We start from the raw sequence: 20,970 nt of genomic DNA on the forward strand, positions 1-20,970 counted from the left end.
TAAAACAGACATTCGGATGGCGGGGAAGAACAAACCGGGGAGGAAGGTGGAGAGAATGGTGCGGCAATGAAGGAGTGAAAGCCCAGAATCCCTGTGAATGTTCATTGAAACTAATAATATTTAATAATAATTTAAAAAAAAGAGTTCGTTTGTGAGTGAATACTGAAATCATAATGTGGCCATTAATATGCCAAATTCTATATGACCCTGTTGTAGTCACAACGTCAATATATCTTGTTGAGGGTTTTCCTTTCCTTCTCTGACCTTTTCAAATATGATGCCCTTTCCCAAGGACTTGCCTCTCCTGATAATATGTCCAAACTGTGTGAGATTTAATCTCACAAGGTATGTAGTTTGAATCCACTAACTGTTCCACATGCGATTTATTGCTTTTGAAAGCCCCTTGGAAGGTCAGCAATTTGTTGGGTCTGACTCAATGTTACACAATAAAAGCAACAACAATTTTAAAATAAGTAGATAAAATTTTTTTACTTTTATCGTATCATCACTGTCTCTCTCAGACATTTCCCCCCCAATAAGCATTATTCTGTTGCTTTATGCTCGGTGTCTACTTATTGCTAGCCATTATTTATTTATTATTTCCCCTTCTAATTCTCTTTAAAGTGTATTTGCTTTCATTTTTTCCACTAAAATTGTGATTTGAGTGAAAGTTTACATGGCAAATTGTAACCACACATTTTGTTTTATATACAAATTAAATTTTTCAGGCACATTTTACTTTAAAATATTAAATATAACACCCACAATTGAATAGTGCTGTCCCCACATCCTCCCTGTATTTTTCATTTCCATTAATGCTTTTACTTCTTTTTAAATTTGAGCTAGATTGCTAATAAAATGCCACATCAAAACACAGAACTAATTTAGTTACTGAATATGGATAACTAAAAAAGAAAAAAAATTCAACGTCATTGAGTTGGAAGTGACGCACAGCTGACTCTTTAGCGGGCTTCTGAAATTGTAAAACACATTGAAGGAAATCGTCTGTCTCTCTTTAGTGCAGGCACTGGTGGATTTGATCTCCCAGAGTGGCACTACCTTTGGTTAGCAGTGCAATTCATTAAAGTCTGTTTCACTAGAGCTCCCCACATCCTGATAACTGATGTAAATAAATACTGATGTATATGGCCACTGCAATTATGACTCTGCTAAATTCTCACTAATTGAAATAGTATTGAAAAATTTTATAATGTACTTAATAGTTGTGCTGCTTAGAGGGGAAGAAAGATGGACAATCTCTTCCCGTATTTCCAGCCTCTGAAAACATGCTGGAGAGTCAGCTATGATTTGGTTCTGGCTTGGAAGGCATATATCAACAATAATACATTTTATTTTGTCTCAGTAGATATCTGACAGTGGCCAGTTCAGCAGATGATACAGAAAAAAAATGTTCTCAAAGAAACTTCCCAGTCTTCCACTTAAGAAATGACTGATTTGAATCTCTCTGATTGACAGTGACTTTGAGCATTTCTTCACCTGTCTGTTGACCACCAGAATGCTTTCCTCTATGAAAAGTGTTGGTGGGATTGTAAAATGGTGTAACCACTCTGGAAGTCAGTTTGGTGTTTCCTCAAAGAATTGAACATAGAAAGCCCTTATGACCCAGCTATTTCCCTCCTAAGAATATACCCCAAGGAAATCGGTACTGAGACACAAGCAGAGATTTGTACACTAATGTTCCTAGCAGCATTAGTTACCATTGCTAGAACATGAAAACAGTCCAAATGTCCAATCACAACTGAATAGACTGAGAAATTGTGGTACATTTACATAATAGAATACTATGCAGCACTCAGGAGTAATGATTTGGAAAAAATACTACGTAACTTGGAAGAGGCTGGAGAGCATCATGGTGAGTGAACTAACACAGTCTCACTGGGACAAATACTGCATAAGACCATTGCTGTAAAAATAGAAGGATAACTACTAAAACATGTATGGGAATTAAAGCTGGGAGGGGAGTGGGAGCCAAGTGGTAAGAATAGGTAGGGGCAAAACCATAGGGATGCACAGTTTGATGGGTGGAGGGAAGGGGACAAAGAAAGGGGAAGGATCTCAGTGAAAAGACAGGGTAATGATGGGCATGGTCTAATGGTGATTAATTTTAGAAAACATAATGCATGAGAATGACTGTATGAAATACAATGTGAATGAAGAATAGTGAAACACAATGTATATGAACTTTGTAAGCAAACCAATAATAAAACTAAGAAAAAAAAGAAATGACTGAATCTACATAAACAATTGCACAGATTACACTGAAAATTGGCTGATGCGCACAACACAATCTTGTGCTGATAGGAAAGTGTTTAATGTGTTCTAACAAAAAAGGCTTTAGCACATGCAAAACTTTACCAGTTTTACTTGACCTCAATGTAGAACCTCCTTGAGGGCAGAAGAGGAAAAAAGAAAATTAGGCATGAGTAGAGGTGCTACAATAACTTTTATTATTTCTAGTCTTGAGCATGTTCACTGGTGTTTTGTCCCATTTGTCATGATTGGCAAAATTTACATACAAAATGGGTAAAAGACAGCAAACAAAGGCTGATTTTCTTCATTGCCTATACATTTCAGACCCAAGACAAGCTCCCTAATAGGTAAAATGGGACTCTGAATGTAGTGTTTAAAAATGTTTTTCTCCCTTTAGGAGAGCTAGTAATGTTCCTGGTCTAATAAATCAAATTTTTCCTAAGCAGATTCAACAGAGATTGCTTTAAATGCACTGGTAGACAATTTGGAGCATGTGCTTTTTAAATTTTCCTCCTATTTTTTTATTATCATCTTTTTTTCTTTATTCAAGAAAGAATGGAGAGAAAATAAGAGAAATACTAAAGGCATATAGGGATTTAAATTTTTTTCTAAAGTGATGCATGGAAGCTCTGGTGGCCTAACAGCAAGAAGCTGCACTACAATCCGGAAGGCACAAGGTTTAAACCCACCAGCTTCTCTGTGGGAGAAAAAGGGCAATCTCCTGTGTGATAAACTGCTGCTGAAAACTCACTCGAGAGTCAGCTCTGGGTCAGTTCTGGCTCGATGGTACCTAACAACAAAGTGCTATTAATATAACTGAATTTTTTTTTTCTGAAAACTATCTGAATTAGGATTGACTTCATTTGAGCGGATACCGTCTGCTACTGTAGCCCAATCCTATCCCCAGGTATTGGCAGATACAGGTGAGTCGAGCTCCCCCCTTCTTGCCCATAGTCCTACCCAAGCAGCTGCCAGGAAACAGGCAGTATCAGCAGGCAGGAAGTAGGGTGAGAGAGAAGGAGTCTCCACCCATTAGCAGCTGCTTAAAGAATAGGTAAGAGAACTTTCTACAGAAAAATTCAAGTCAGCACATACTCCAAACCAATTTACACCACATGCTCCCCAGTTGTGGAATTAGATGAAAATACTAAGAAAGGACCTGGCATGCCAATCCCAGTTGTTTTTTCCTCTACCTTATGCTTGACACTCAAAGAATAAAATAGGAACACTTGGACTTGCTGGTTTAGAGGAAATTATTAAACAAATGGAAGGAAACGAAGGCAGCACACTCCAAGGGAAGCTGTCTTCATGGAACATCATGTACCAATGATTAAACGTCAAGACTCATCACTGTCCAAGGGGTGACGTCTGCACAGCTTTAGTAATTTATTCACTCAGATTGAACCAAAAGACAAAGCTGACAGATTATCAGAATCTCTGGGGGAGGGAGATGGGCGGAGTGCAGAGAGGAGTGAGGTAATTTTTAAAATTACTTAATAATTTAAAAAGGAAGCACACAATATTATCAACTCTGTTTTGTTTGCTATGGCTTATCCTAGCTTGATGTAAAAACCAGAATCTTGCCAAAAGTATGGAAAATATTTGCAATTAAGTCATTACATATCACATTAGCACTGGGAAGTAAAAATCTGTAAACATGCATTTGCCTACCCTATCTTGGTGTATTTAGTTACATTTTTCCTCATGAAAGAAATGTGACTTTTTTTCTTATGTTGGTTGCTTAACAATATTTTACCATGGATTTAACAACTAGATAAGACTTGGGCTCACATTTTTATACGTGTAGACAAAAAGATATCCTCATATTTCCTCAACAATAGGAAAACATTAAATGGTTACCTCTACAAATGAGTTCCGGTTTGCTTGCAAGCCAACTTTTACAACCTCAAAAGGGTTAACCACGATGGCCTCTGTTAGTCCAGATCCCAGTCCAGCGATGGCAAATGTCTAGAAAAATTAAATCAATCAATACTTTAAACCAGATGATCACATGTACTAGGATAAACGTCCTATTCATTATACCACACAGCTGTCGGTAATGATGAGAATGGAGAATCCTATACAAACGTACCATATACCGTTACTAAACAAACAGCTTTAGTTCTTGATTAGATGCTGACAATTCATGAAGAAGAAATTACAGAAGCCACAAACCACATCCTAACAATTCAAAATAAAATGTCAAAACCCCATCAAGGATGACTTTCTACCTTAACTGAAAGGAAGACTGCTCTGCTGACTTAAGGTGGATACTAAAACATCTGCTCACACACAATTAAGTGTTTGAATTATAAAAGGAAAACCTTTTTTCTTCTTTATAAAATATGCTTTTATGGTGGTTTGCATACAGAAATTGTACACATTGTTTCACACATTCCTTCATCCACACTGTGTTTCATAAAATTCTTATACATTATGTTTTATGAAATTAATCACCTTTGACCTATGCCAATTATGACCCCATCTTTTCAGATCCACAATGGATCTTTTCTAATTCCTTCACCCCCTCCCTCTTCCCAAACTCTGTGACCCTGTGTTTTCTCCTCTTCCCTACACTCAGTCCCTTGACCCCCACTCTTTCCCCTTTTGGACCTTTACACATATCTTATAACTTGCCCTTCTATTTTTATAACAATGATCTTGTGAAGTATCTGTCCTTACGAGATTGAGTTAACATAATGTTCTCTAGCCTCTCCAATTTTCAAAATTGTTGTTCCTGAGTGCTGCATAGTATTCTAAGATGTGCATATGCAACAGTTTCTCAAGTACATTGAGCTGCTTTCATGTTCTTGCTGTTGTGAATAATGTTGCTATAAACATTGGTGTACAAATCTGTTTACATCACAGTTCTATTTTCCTTGGGGTATATTCCTAGCAGTGGAATAGCTGGGTCACATGGAATGTTTATGTTCAGCTTTTTAAAAAAGTTTCCTTTTTCTTCTTGTTGTGTATTGTTGAATTAGATCCAACTGGCACAGGAGGAGATTGCCCCTTCTTCTCCAGCGGAGCAACAGGTGGATTCGAACCTCGTGCCTTCAGGATTGGAGGACAGATTCTTGCCACTAAGCCACCAGAGCTCCCTTATATTTAGCTTTTTGAGGAAATGCCAAACTACCTTTCGGAGCAGCTGTATCATTTTTTTACAGTCCCACCAACGCTGTATGAGAGTTCCCATCTCTTCACATCCTCTCCAACATTTATTGCTAGCTGCCCTGTTAAATTTTGCCACTGCTTCTGGGGTTAAATGGTACCTCATTGTGCTTTTGATTTGCATCTCTCTTATTGCTAGTGATTTGAGCCTTTCTTCATGTGTCTGTTGGCCATCTGAATGTCTTCCTCTGTGAAAAGTCTTTCCAAATGTCTTGCCCATTTTGTAATTTGTATGATCAGTCTTTTTCTTTATTTAGCATTTAAAGAAATTAAAAGAATAAACCCACAAAATACCAATAAAAAGCTGTATTTCAGGTAACAAAATACATCACTGGAAACACAAAAATGTACAGTCACAATCCTAGACACTATTCTAGACTATCAACAACAGAAATTATTTTTTATCCATCTTTCTCTATTCCCCTCTCCCTCTTTTATGGTGACTGTGTTATTCTTCTGGACCAGAATGAAAAGCCTAGGTCAAAAATGTTCTGAAGTTGTTGTTCTGTACCTTTGAGTCACTTGAGACCCATAGTGACCCTATGTACAACAGCTCTGAAGCCTGCTCTGTTATGAGCCAGTCTCACTAATTAGGACACACCAACTCCCATTGTTCCAGGAACTGTATTACTCTATCTCATCCAGTCTTCTTCTCTTGTGCTGTCCTTCCACCCTTCTGAGCACAATGTCCTTCTCCAAGGACCAGTCTCACCTGGCCATATACCCAAACTATGTGAGATGGAGCTTCAAAATCCTAGCCTCCAAGAAGAGAGTTGGTCTCACCCTCTCCAAGACAGACATATTTGTTTTCTTGGCAGTCCATGGTATGTTCAAGACTCTTCTCCAACACCACAATTCGAAGGCATTTTTCTGAAGGGCTCAACGAAAACCTAGAACACTTATCACAAGATTACTATATTTGAGGTTCTCATTTGCCACCTGATAATGGTGTCTTCAGGGAGCTCTGGTGCACTAGTGGGTAAGAAGTTATGCTGCCTAACCAAAGACAAATTGTTCAAATTCACACCTGCTGCTTTGAGGGGGAAAGATGGGTAACCAACGTTCTGTGTGATTTATAGCCTCCAAAGACCTGCTAGAAGTTCAGCTATCAGTCAGTTCCAACTCAACAGTACGTAACAACAACAAACATTTCTTCAGTAGGAAAAAACAAACTTCTAGGATTTTCTTTTAAGTAAAATGTTCAAGAGTTTTTCAGAAGAATCTGTATAAAAATATGCACAAAAGTTAAAAAAACCCAAACAAACAAACCCCCAAAACAACCAACCACACAAATAAACCAAGAAAAAAGAAGAACAAAGCCTTAAATCTCTAAAACAGATGCTGGATAAAAAAGAATTCTTTAGTGTTAAAGCTCTGATTTCCAGGAGAAGAAGTAAAGTCAATGAAGATTAAAAACAGATTAGGGGGTCTCCAAATTTCTTATAATAAGGGAGAAAAGGGAGAAAGGAATGTTTAAAAACCTTTTCAAAGGAAGGAAGTTAGAATAAAGGTCAGATCCAGAGCAAGAAGGTCTGAGTTCTTGCTCTAGTTCTACCACTTATTAGCTAAATGTGTAAGCCTGCCATACATGCTAGTGCTCATCGGTTCCCAGCCATAAGGGTGCCTGGAGGTTTGAAATCCAAGAGTTCCATATTTGTTTCCATTCTCAGGAAAGGTGATCTAACAAAATGTGGAAATAGTCTGAGTACTAGAAATGAATTAGCTGGGAGTAAGGGGAAATTTGTGGTTCATGAAAAAGCACCATGTGGCCCTTTAAAGAAATCCCTTGACCATTTTAAAGTCACAGTTTTCTCATCTTTAAAATATACAGAGATAAAATTATCCAATTCCCCTACCATATATGAGTACCATGTTGTTGTAATATGCCATTGAGTCACTTGTGTCTCATAGCAACCCTATATATAGCTCTGAACCCTGCTCTGTCCTGAGCCAACTTTATTGTCTCTGATATACCTATTTCCATTATCCCAGTCACTGAGTCAATCCATCTCATTGAGGGTCTTTCTCCCTTTCACTGTCCTTCCACCATCCCAAGCATGAGATCAGAATCCTTGCCTCCAAGGAATAGCCTGGTTTCACCCTCTCCAGAATGAACTTGTTTGTTCTCCTAGCAGTCCATGGTATATTCGATATGCTTTTCCAGCACCATAGCTTAAAGGCATCAATTTTCCTTCTATTATCCCTAGTCATTGTGCAGCTCTCTGATGCATGGCAAGTAATTGCCAAGACCATGGCCTGGATCAGGTGCACCTTAGCCTCCAGACTGACATCGCTGTTGTTCCGTATTCTGGAGACTTTCCCCAGTGCAATTAGTCTTGATATCCTGGTTGCTGGGACCAAGAGTGTTGAGTACCATGTTGTTGTTGTTGTTGTTATGTGCTGTCGTGAAATCCTTTTGGAAAGTGCTATAGAAACATCATTGGTGTTGTTGCACATGAGGCAAGAATTGGATTCTTCCTCTGAAAGGAAGAATGCAATTGTGTACAGATTCTGGGAGAGAAAGAATAACTAATAATGTTTTCCTTTTGTCCCCTTTCCTTATGATTTTAAACACATTTGTATAGGATAACAGACCAAACATTTTATTCATTTATCTCAGGCTTCTATCATGGAAGCCAAGAGTAAGAGGAAAAAATACTAGTCCTAAACTCTTCTGACTGGGAAAGCTAAAATCCAGATGTTTAGGATTTTATTACTTACTAAATGAAATCTTCCAAGTAATTCACTTTTTTGTTCTTCTATAAAACTCAGCTATGTTTGCTGTTAGAACTGGTGTTCAGCAGTCCCTTGTCAAAAAAAAAATTGATCAGATATCAGCAGATAGTGTTACTTAGAATGTTCCAGAGACTGGAGTTTAACCGTCCGTTTCCAGCCTCTAAGGCTTTTCATGTGAGAATACCAGGGGACATTAAACAGCTGTGCCAAGATTGTGTGTGTGTGTGTGTGTGTGTGTGTGTGTGTGTGTGTGTACACACTAGAATAAAAAGTGCAAGAAAAGAGAGAGATTATATACAGTTAGAGTAGCTGGGGTGGTCAAATGTTTTCTGATTTTACTTCTCAAAAGAGTTGGAAGAACTGCAATTTCTTACATGGTACTTTTGACAAAAGAACAGCTAGCTGGTTATTGTCTCTTGCAAGGAACCTTTTAATCCTTTTTTTTTGGCAAGATGTTTTTAAAGTTAAGAATGAGAATAAGGGAAGATACCTGTGAATTAAAAACAAGTAAACAAAACTTAGGCGATTTTAGGTCTCACGTTAGCGCTTCTTGATTCCTATAGGCTATCCAGTCACCTTGTTTTGGTAGGAGACTGGAGAAGATATTTCTTCATCATAAGGGAAAGTGAAACAGTTAGGGTTCTTCTCAGAAAGGAGATATGTACGTAGAACTAAAACTGAAAAGTACTTCTTGGACAGTCTATTTGGCAGAGTTAAGTATTCTGCAAAGAACCATTACAGGCAAAGCAATTAGAGTGCTGAAGTTCAGAACACTGCCTCTCGGGCTGATTTTGGACGTACAGCTCAGCAGACAAAAATTGAGGGATTTTCCTAGAGGCTGGAAGTTGCTAATTGCCAATGGGGGAATAACTGCCAATTGAAGGGCCAATGCAGGTCTTGTTTTGTTTTGCAGATTTGGAGCGAGCATTTGCCTTTGCTCTCTGAGGCTCTGATTGCACACATATTTGTAGAACCTGTTTTGCTCAACGTAATTTAACTGGCTTTGTGCAAAGTGGAAAAGACAAGAGGAAGAGGGTGGTGTAGAGGAATGTTCCAATCACCGAGTGATTTGCATGTAGTAGTTGAGATGTGTGTCTTTGTAAGATCACTATTTTCCCTGGCTAAGTTGTTTACAGACATTCCTATAAAAGGTCCTTCAGTCTGTGTCTAACCACAGTGATTTTATTCCAAGTAACCTGAAGTAAAAAAAAAATCCTATTTTTACTACAGGTTGAGCAAAAGCTGGAAAAAATTACCTATTAGAAAATAATCTTAGGCATACTTACTGTTTCATAATAGATAATGTATTGTATGCATGTAAACATGTGTATGCTTTGGCTTTGAAAGAGTCTTTGATAAATGTACTATTTGTTTAATATATTTGACCATATCTCATATGGGCCTTTCCACACATATCTTTATTATCATAAATTCATCACTGGGAGCTATAAAATAGCCAAATTGTGAGTTATTAGGAAGATAGCTTTCAACAAGTAGCTGAACATTGAATAACTTGAATTCACATTTTTAGTAGCTGGGCTTGGGGAATCAAAAGGGTTTTTGTTTCCAGATTTTGCTTTATGAAATAACACATACACTTAAGTATAATAAATACTCTCACTTACCATTGCTGGTGACAGTGACACATATTCCAGCAATTTCTTGTACTGTTCAAAGGTGAAAAACTGTGAAAGAAAACCAAACCCAGAGATTTATAACAATTTCCTGCAACAAACCCTTTAATTGACTCAAATTTCTTTAGTAAAATCATTACATCAACCAGCATTTTAAAAGAAATGATAAACTATCTAACACAATTTTAATCTGGTCTCGGGTAGTTGCTATTGGATCCTACATTAACGTTCACATTTTCAAATGCAGCTATAATAACCTACAGAAGAGCTGATGGAATCCTTTATAGCAGTAAATGAACCATAGAGCTTCCATTTACCATGACCATTTTCAGTTTCCCCAGACATCAATAGACTTCTTTTTTATGGCAGTGATTCAAAATTATAGGCATAGAGACCTGAAATCTTTGGTCTCCTATGTTTTTTCTAAGAACTACTTTCCCAGTGAATGCTCAGTTTTCTTGTCCACTTGTAAAAAGCCATCCACTTCTCAGTCTTGCATTTATATTTATCTGTGTCTCCTCTTTGTTTCATGGACTTTATAAATATCAAACCGTGGTTAAGATGCCACAATAAACATGGAACGAACTGACCGATCATCAAGTCCTTCTCTTGCCTTAAAGTATAACTATTTTCAATCTAAATGAAGAGAGATGCTTATTTTTTCCCATTAAAATCGGATAGTGGTGGTGATGAAGATTTTGCTGGTTCGTCAGTGGATAATCAATGCACTTTTCTCTACAAATTTTTGTGGAGGCAAATCTAATCAATCACTTCATGTTATAAGGCCACAATTCATTCTCTCCTATCTTCTACATTTTACAATGTGGGCAACGAATCTGCTGGAAAACATTGTTTTGCTCCTGGGTACTCTGTCAGTTGTCAGGTAGCTGCCAATATCACCGATAAGGCCTAGTCATACGTCCTAGTAGGGTGTGAGTCTAGAGTCTCTAGAAACAATGTAAGCATTAAACAGCACTATTCTATTACTATTTCTATTCTGTTAGTATTCTTTTACTTTAGATTGCATTTATAGTTCTGTTATCTGAGAAGAAAGACCTGGTGATACGTTGCTGAAGGATCACAGCCTTGAAAACCCCGTGTTCTACCCTGCACACATGGGGTTACCATTAATCAGAATTTACTCAATGGTAATTAAAAACAAATTTACCAAGAAAACTAACACCAGAAAAAAAGAAAGAAAAAAACAAAACAAAACAAAAAAAAAAAAGCCAGCTGTGGAGGTTAGATAAACTCTGCTGTTAGAAAGAGGTGGTTCTTTGTAGATATGCTGTCATGAGTCTTTGGGCAGTCCAAGAGTCGTTATACCACCAGGCAGATTTTCAAGATCCAGAGATGACTTTTGTGTCATGTTCCTTTAAACCATTTAATGTACTGAGTTAGAATTTGTAAAAAAGGAAATTCATTAATTCCTTCATACAACTACTTACTGGGTGAGTTCTATGCGCTAGACAGTTGGGGAGGCAGCAATAACAGAAACTTCACCTTCTTGAGCTAGCATTCTAATAGAAATTTTGAAATGATGATGATTTGAAATTATACTAGTGGTAAAATAGTACTTGCCAGGCACCAGCCCTGTTCTGATGAGACATGTACTGGAAAGAAAGTACTATTGTCTTCGGTTTTAAAGATTATTAGTTTTTCATCCATCCTTATTATCATAATCATCATTATTCTTTCACAATTAGCTTGTCAGGATTTTGAGGTGAGCAAACTTGGGTTTGAATCCTCACGTCTCTATCTTCCTCAAACATAACAGTTATTACTAAGTAAAAGAAAGACCTTTAATAAGTCTTAGTATACAGTCCACTTCTTCACTTTGGTTACTAAGAAAACCATAGAAGCTTAGGTAATCTGCACTCTTTGTGAGATCCTGTCATGGCCTAGAAAATATGCTAAGAACTTTACACGTGTTAGCTGTTCAAAACTATCAGCTGCTTTTAGTACTAATATGGGCTATCTCTTTCTGTGCAGATTTGCACCATTGGAAATTCAATGAAAGAGTGCCATGAGTTGGAATAGACTTGATGGCAGTCAGTTTAGTTTTATTTTCATTTGCTTATTTGTATTTACTATTAAGCTAACATTGTCAATGGTTTGGGAAGAGATTCTCTGCTACTTGGGACAGCCACACAGAACCTGGAAATCTTAGTATCCCTTAAGACAGAAGATTTTAAACTTATTCTGAGCACAATTTACAGCAAAAAAAATATTTACTTACCACACATATAAAATACACACATGCACACACATTAGGAAAGTCAATTACAATAATGTTTTTTACTTAAAATGGGATTTAGGAATTTTGAAAGCATTTCTATTTAAACAAGTTTTTTTGAACTTGGACATAAAATAGGGAATCCAGTTAATTATATTATGTTGTTGTCTATCATCAAACTAAATCTGATTCATAACAACCTTGTATGACAGAGTAGAATTGCCTCATAGAGAGCAGTTCACCAGGTCTTTCTTTCACACTTGAACTTTCAACTTTTTGCCTAGGAGCCAAGCTCTTAACCATGGTGCTACTAGGGCTTTTTAATATGCTATGTTGTTGTTAGGTGCTATTGATTCAAGTACAACCCCATAGTGACCCTACGAACAACAGATCTGAAATCTGTCCTATCCTGTGTCGTCCTCACAATCTCTGATGTGCTTGCTTGAGCCATTATAACAGTCATTACGTCAATCTACCTGGTTGATTGAATCTACCATTCACCTTCCCAAACATGATGCTTCTCTCCAAGGAAAAACATCTTGTAGCAACATGTCTGAAGTATGTGAGACAAAACTTTATCATCTTTGTCTCCAAGGAGCACTCTTGTTGCACTTTCTCCAAGAAATGTTTGTTTGTTCAGTTTGGCCTTGAGTAAGTACGGAGCACTGTTTCCTCTAATCTTTTTTCATAATTCTTTCCTAGGCCTCAAGAGTTTCCTATCACATGCACTGCTCAGTGCTCAGCTTAATACTTGGGGTGCCCTCTGTAGATTTCTGGAGTTCTTTCTCTGTATTCTTCTCTCTCCTTTGACACTTTGCCCTGTGAATTCGAGGCACCTTGCTCTCCACCGACTCTCAGCTCTTTGCCAACTTAAGAAGCTTAACTAGAGGGAGCTTTGGTGGCCTAGTGGCAAGAAGCTGCACTGCAATCCCAGAGGTATGTGGTTTGAATCCACCAGATGCTCTACTGGAGAAGGAGAGAAAATATCTTTCTGTACCAGTCAGATTTGATTTGATGGTACACACACACACACACACACACACACACACTAAAATTATTATTATTTTTTTTAAAAGAAGCTTAACTGGGTTTTTTCTACCTGGATTTCCTTCCTGGCCACCCCTGTAATCACTCTCAAGGCAGTTAAGTAGGGCCAATCCTGGGTTTTCTCTCATTTGCTTTCCATTTCTCATTGATGTTCAGTGTCAGAAAAAAAAATGTTGTTGTTGTTATGTGTCATTGAGTCACCTGTGACTCATAGTGACCCTATGTACTATGTACACTATGCCCTAAATCTGGCTCTATCCTGTACCAATCCTATTTTCTCTGATACACCTACCCCTATTACTCCAGTCACTGAATCAATACATCTCAATCCATAGGGCAATCTATTTTGTTCATTCTCTTGTTTTAAGCAGGTGAATGAATCAAGTTCTTGTTAATCTAACTTGATCAGAAGTAGAAGTCTTTGAGCTTCCAGATACTTTGATGTGGAATTTTGGGAGAATAGGACCAGAATATATCCTGTTACAAAGAAATAAAACATCTTTTCCCCCCTGTCCATATGTTTTATTTAAGCATTTAATCAAGACTGTACATCTGCTACAATCATGAGTATCTTTACAACACATTCTCTGTCCTGGTTATCATTTGGTTAGCATTTTGGAGTCCATGAGAATCTAAATATGCGAAGTAGTGTTTCTAGACACGTCAAACTCAAGACCAGATCATGAACACCAGAACCCAGTGACTCTTATTTCTGGGGTCCATTTGGTCTCAGAGGTCTTTATGTTGTTTTGTTAACTATAATACGAACTCTATCTTTACAAAGTTAAGGAAATGGGATATTTATTTAGGACTGGTAAGTCTCATTATTTGAATGATAGATATCATTTCAAAGAATAAAGTACAGAACAACTGCAAATTGCTTCTGATTATAGTAGCAATTGTAACTAAAACATAAGCATCAAGGAGGACACACACACACACACACACACACACACACAGTCTCTAATTTTCTCCCCTGAAGTCCCCCCTGAAGTAAACTTTGATGACATACAATGAAGCTGTTTATGATGTATGAAATCGTTACAATCAGGTGATCTCTTTCCTCACAAATCGTAAGATAAATATCTATAAAATGAAGGTTTTCATAAATTGTGTCAAAAGCCTAGTGCTATCCATCTGGCAAAGATACACTTAACTCCAAGTCATACTTAAAAAGCCAAAGTACTTACCATATGTCTCAATAATTTTAAGGTAAAATCTACTTGAAACAAGATGTCTGGGATACATATACTATATCCAGTTGCCCAAAAGTTCATCTGTTAACCATTGTTCTGGCAGAAAGCACAGGGTGGTGGTGGGTTTTTTTTTTAAATATGTAGAGACTAACTCCATTTTGTAAAGCTGAACTTTTTTTTCCCTTTTTTGTAAAAGACTGTTCAACATTGATAAAACTTAACTCTTTTAAAGTTTAAATTGTCTCTGACATATAGTATTAAGGGGGGGAAACCCAGGAAAAACTTCAATTATACTTTACTTATACATGTAAAACATTGAACAAATGAATATATTATTTCATGGAGACAAAGTGACTTTCCCCTTTGGACAGGAACTCCGCTCTGTTTGTTTACTTGGGCAATCTTTTATCAAGAGAAGCTATTTCATAATTCAATTCGGCCCTTTTGTGTACTTTGGTGAACTTTTTCCAGATTCTTTACTGTGATTCGGATCCCTATAATGAAAAGTGTATTGAAGCAATAATATAAAATCACAAGAACTAGCAACAAAGAGGATGAATTTATAGAAAAAGTATGTTTTAAGCTTTGTTTTCTAAATTCCAGACCTAAATCAAATCCTATTAAGTTAGTATTTGGACATAATGTACAAGTTTGGTGTTTGTGTAAGTATGTTGGTAAGTTTATGATTTTTAAGCCAGTTATGGTCTTAGCTTACTTGAGAAAAAGTAAGCTACCCCTACGTACCTTCCAGTATACTGAGGATGCAGAATGAGTAAACAATGTATGTAGAGGGGAAAGCTTTATGTTATTAGTTAAGAAGGACTCTTTTCAACCTAATTTTTTATTATTAGCATTATGAAACGACAAAGCCATGCTTGGAGATGTTCACAGATGGGAAAAATGGGTAAGAGTCATTGCTATTAGTACTTTTGTCTGAGAGGAAATAAGAAAAAAAAAGTAATCAAATTTAGTTCTTTCTTTTCTGAAGGTCCTGTGAGATATCTGTGTTCTCCTCCAGATACTGAACTTCCAAGTATTATATAAACTTTCACAGTTACGTGGTTAAAAGGATGGAAATCCAGGTAGTGAAAATAAAAATGTCCTAAGTCTCAGATATTAGAAAGATTTTAGTAGAGAGGACTAGGTATAAACTGGAGTAGATAAAAAAATGGAGTAGATAAATTAATAATATACAGAGTAATATAGTGTGTTTGATTATCCTATTAATAAGATATTGAGAACGACTGGTAGAAAAAGGTTTTCCTACATCCCCTCTTCTTTGCTTTTTAAAAAATAATTATTGCTCCGAAGGAAAATTTCTAAAAGCTTTGAGGAAAGGCCCAAGGTATTTTGTGGCTGCTGTGGTTTGATTACATGAATTTCATTCACCACTAGGCTATTTGTTTAGTTTCCCCATTAGAAAGGGATTACCTTAGCTTGAAGAGAAAACAACAAAACAAGACAAAAAAAGAAAAATTAAAAGCAACCCACTGTTTATCCTTATCTGAGAGACCAAACAAGTCTAGTTATAACAAAAAATGTACTATTATTTCTGCATTAAAATGTTTAGTCTCTTATGTTTAACCCATATTAATATTCCTTAGCTTGTTGTGGAATATCTTCATGGTGAAACTGTGACTCTGTGATTCTAGTTTATTTTTACTTGGTGGGAAGTAGACGATATTTACCTTCACTGCTCTTTTTGGTGTTTCAGCCATGATCGGTGGCAGAATTCCTTTGTAAAATCCAAACAGTCTGTTGAAAAACATTAAAAATTTTTATTCAGCTTTAAATAATAGTAAGTCAGTCTCTGTTTACAGAGAGAACAACAAATCCTAAAGGGTTCCCAATTATTCAATATAGCATACTAATTATGATTTTTTCCTTCTTTTAATTCTCAGGTAGAAAGATGATAAATTCTATATTCAGAAGAAGAATAAATTATACTGAGACTGGAGAGGTTGGTGTTTTGTTGCTGTTTTTTTTTTTAATTACTAAACACAATAATAAGCTGTACCTTAAAAACTATGTTCATCCACAAATGTTATTGTTTGAGTTGTAGACAACGCATAGTGACACTATGAACGAAAGACCTGAATACTTATATAACTTTCATTGTTTATCCAAGTTCACAGAGTTTCCAGAGGCAAGCTATTTCAGAAGTGGATGCTATTCCTGCTTCCAAGCTTGTTTTAGTCAGGGAGCTCCACCAAACACTGCCACCATGGGCAACCATTATCGCATTTGACACATCAGTGTCACAGTGGTTAGCATCACAGCAACCATGAGTTACCTCTGTACAACAAATGGACAGACCAGTGCTATACCACTTAGAAGAATGTTTGATCAAAAACAATTAAAACAGGTCTGAGGGCAGCAGATTAAAATCATCCACCTTTGACTTGGTCACATAACGTTCTATCCACCAGGCCCACAGAGCTCTCTCTATGTTGGTGGTGGTATTGCTAAGTGTTGTCAAGTCGTAGATGACTCATAGTGACCCTATGAATGAAAGACTTGAACACTTGTATAACTTTCATCATTTCATTGATGAATAGGACCTTCTAAAAATAAAGTCCCTGTGTGTGTGTGTGTGTGTGTGTGTGTGTGTATAAATTTTCAATAGGGTGAAAAGAAAACCTACAGACTGGGGAAAACATTTGGCAATGACATCTCAGACAGTGTCTCATAGTGAAATTCTACAGAATACTACAGGGCCTCCACAAGAAAAAGATGATAACTCAAAACCAAATAGGCAAAAGACATGAAAAGATTTTCATAAAGGAAGACATTCAGATGGCCAATAGACACATAAAGAAATGCTCAAAATCATTGGGAATCAGAGTGATGCCAATCAAAAGTATAATGAGATAACATCTCACCACACTAGGGATAGAAAAGTTTAATAGTATAGCAAGCAATAAATGTTGGAGAGGATATGAAGAGATTGGAATTAACATGCACTGCTGGTGGGATTGTAAAATGGTACAACCACTCTGGAAGGCAGTTTGTCATTTCTTAAAAAAGCAGAATAAAGAAATCCCACATGATGCAGCTATTTCACTGCTAGGAATAATACACTCCAAGGATGTTAAAACTGAGACATGAATGGGGATTTGTACAGCTATGTTCACAGCAGCATAATTCACAAGAGCAAGAAAAGAAAATGGAAACAGTTGAAATGACCATTAGCAAACAAATGGATTGAGAAATTGTGGTATATGCACACAATGGAATACTATGCTCTGCCAAGGAACAATGATTTCATAAAATATATAACATGAGAGAGTCTAGAGTGCATATGCTGAGTGAACTAACATAGTCTCACAAAGACAAATACTACATAAGACCATTACTGTAAAAACAGAAGGATAACTAGTAAGATGCATATAAATATCCAAAGTATTAAGGGGAAAAGGGAAGAGTGGAAATCACGAGAATAACCGTTTAGAGGGCAGATGGGGCGGGGGCAGTGTGTGAAGGATTAGGACAGATTAAACAGGGACTCAAAATGATGGGGTATGAAAAAGCAAAGCACTTCTGAAAAATAAAAATGAAGTGGGAGGCATAGCACTCTTGACCTCAAAACCTACATATAGTGGTAGCAAAAAACCCAGCATGGTACTGGTACAGTGACAGGCACATAGACCAATGGAACAGAATCGACAACCCAGAAATGAACCTCTGTCTATGGTCAACTGATAAACAAAAAGAAAATAAAACCTACTAAATGGGGAAATGACAATCTTTTCAACAAATGGTGCTGTCAAAACTGGACCGTAATCTGCAGAAAGCTGAAACAGGATCCACATCTCACACCATACACAGAAATCAACCTAAGGTGGATCAGAAACCTTTAAGCAAAGCCAAAACCATAAAGTTCATCAAAGACAAATTGAGATCATGACTAGAAGGCCTAGATTATGGTATAAAGAGGCTGACAAACACAGCCAGAAATGCACAATCTGGAAAGGATAAAATTGATGAATAGGACTTTCTAAAGATTAAATCTCTGAGCTCATAAAAAAACTTTTTCCAACAGAATAAAAATACCAACTGGTAACAAACATTTGGCAATACTATCTTAGATAACAGTCTCATAATAAAAGTTTACAGAATACTCCTAGGCCTCCAGAAGAAAAAGACGGATAACCCCATTACAAAATGGGTAAAAGATAAGAGAAAATTTTTCACAGAGGAAGACATTCAGATGGCCAACAGACACATGAAGAAATGTTCACAATCGCTGGCATTAAGAAAGATGTAAATCAAAACCACAATGAGATATCATCTTACCCAGTAGCAGTGGCAAAGTTTAACAGGATATCAAGCAATAAATGTTGGAGAGAATGTGGACAGGTGGGAACTCTCATACACCTGGTGAGACTGTAAGATGGTACAACTGCTCTGGAAGGCAGTTTGGCATTTCCTCAAAAAGGTGAACACAGAAACACCATATGATTCAGCTATTCCATTACTAGGAATATACTCCAAGGAAATTAGAACTGAGATACAAATGGATATTTGTACACTAATGTTCATACCAGCATGATTTACCATTGCAAGAAATGGAAACAGCCCAAATGTACAACCACAACTGAATGGATTAAGAAATTATGGTACATTCACACAATGGAATACAATGCAGCACTCCACAGAAACAATTAAAAAAATAATACATTTCACAAAACACTTGGGGAAGACTGGAGAGCATTATGCTGAGTAAACTCAGTCTCATAAGGACATATATAAGACTTGTTGTTGTTATGTGCCATTGAATTGCTTGCAACTCATAGCGACCCTATGTACAAGAATCCTAAATGCTGCTCTATCCTGTGTCAACCTTGCAGTCTCTGACATACTCATTCCCACCACTCCAATCACAGAATTGATCTGTCTCATCGAGGGTCTTTTTCTCCAGCGCTGCCCCTCCACTCTCCCAAACATGATGTCCCTCTCCCTCCTTGCAACATACCCAAAGTATGTCAGAAGAGGCTTTAGAATCCTTGACTCCAAGGAGCATTCTGGCTTCACCCTCTCCAAGACAAACCTGTTTGTTCTCCTAGCACTTCTCCAGCACCACAGTTCAAAGGCATCAATTCTCTTTTTCTCATCCCTAGTCACTGTCCAACTCTCTGATGCATAGCACATAACTGTGAAGACCATAGCCCAGATCAGGCACACCTTAGTCTCCAGCATGACATCATTGTTCTTCAGGACTCTTGAGAGGTCCTTCAAAACTGATTTTCCCAATGCGATTCATCTCTTGATTTCCTGGCTGTTGTTCCCTGTCTGTGGAGCCAAGCAAACAAAAACTGTTAACTATCTCAATCTCTTCACCATCCATACTGATGCTGCCAATTGGCCCACTGGTGAGAATCTTTGTTTTCTTAATATTGAGCTTCAATTTGTATTGAAGGCTGCAGTCCTTGACCTTCTGCAGCAAGCACTTCAGGTCCTCCTCAGTTTCAGCAAGCAGGGTTGTGTCATCTGCATAAACAGGTTGTTGATGAGTCTTCCTCCAATCCTGATGCCACATTCCTCCCCGTAGAGCTCAGTGTCTGGGATTATCTGTTCTGACAACAGATTGAAAGGGCATGGAGACAAAATCATCCCTGATGGACCCCTTTCTTGATTTTGAACCATGTAGCATCTCCTTGCTCTGTTCTGACGACTACCTCTTGGTTCAAGTATAAGTTTCGCATAAGCACAATCAAGTGTTCTGGGATTCCCATTCTTCTCAAAGTCAGCCATAGCTTGTTATGATCCACACAATCAAAAGCCTTTGCATAGTCAATGAAGCACAGATCTCTGCTTTCAGCCAAGATCTATCTAACATTAGCTATAATATCCCTAGTACCACAACCTTTTCTAAATCCAGCCTGCACATCTTGCAGTTCTCTGTTGATATATTGCTCCAATTGCTTTTGGATAATTTTCAGCAGAATCTTACTTGCATGTGATATTATTGATATTGTTCGATAATTTCAGCACTCTGTTGGGTCTATTATCGTAAAAATAGAAGTCTAACTAGTAAAACATGTATGGTGACCCAAGAAGGGAAGCGGTTGGAGCAGAGGGGTAAAGGATGGATACAGGCAAAACCACAGGGTTGTACAATTTGGTGGATGAAGGGAGGGCTTGAAGGAAATGGGATGGATCTGGTGGGGACCTGATAAGACAGGGTAATGATGAGCAAGGCCCAAAGGTGATTAATTTTATAAAACACAGTGCATGGGAATGATTGTATGAAACACAATGTGAATGAAGAATAGTGTGAAACACAATGTATACGAACTTTGTAAGTAAACTAACATAAAATAATTTTTTAAAAAAAATGATGGGGTAATTATAGCCATAGATAACAGTAATTAATTATATAAGATACAATGTACATGAATGGGTGTATGAAACATATTTGTAAATGCACGAACATATTGCAAATGAACACAATGATCATGAAACACAATATAAACAAATTATTATATGAAAATCAACTTAAACATTTTTTAAAAAGCAAACAAAAACCAAAAAAGTAAAGTTGACCCTTCAGACTTTCAAGAATCTATTTGGTCAATTTTATGGTAAGTAGCTTCAAACTACCTGTTGTGACACTGCCAGTCCTGTGTCACATTCATGGTGGTTGGGAATCAGGCTATCATGACCCTAGTTTTCATTG

The 20,970-nt window shown here is 37.2% G+C and overlaps 1 protein-coding gene across 1 annotated transcript in view; it reads right to left on the bottom strand.

Annotated features, from left to right (window-relative positions):
* SLC25A21 (solute carrier family 25 (mitochondrial oxoadipate carrier), member 21) overlaps positions 1 to 20,970 on the bottom strand; it is a 340,939-nt gene that overhangs the window by 87,913 nt on the left and 232,056 nt on the right. The window contains exons 4-6 of the mRNA XM_006891582.1: positions 15,980 to 16,046; positions 9,804 to 9,863; positions 4,132 to 4,239 (exon numbers count right to left, since the gene is read on the bottom strand). Of these exons, the coding sequence (XP_006891644.1) occupies positions 4,132 to 4,239; positions 9,804 to 9,863; positions 15,980 to 16,046 (235 nt within the window). The remainder of the gene's footprint in view (positions 1 to 4,131; positions 4,240 to 9,803; positions 9,864 to 15,979; positions 16,047 to 20,970) is intronic.

The sequence above is a fragment of the Elephantulus edwardii genome, unplaced genomic scaffold (assembly GCF_000299155.1).
Source record: "Elephantulus edwardii isolate Elephantulus edwardi_28Jun2011 unplaced genomic scaffold, EleEdw1.0 scaffold00100, whole genome shotgun sequence".
NCBI lineage: Eukaryota > Metazoa > Chordata > Mammalia > Macroscelidea > Macroscelididae > Elephantulus > Elephantulus edwardii.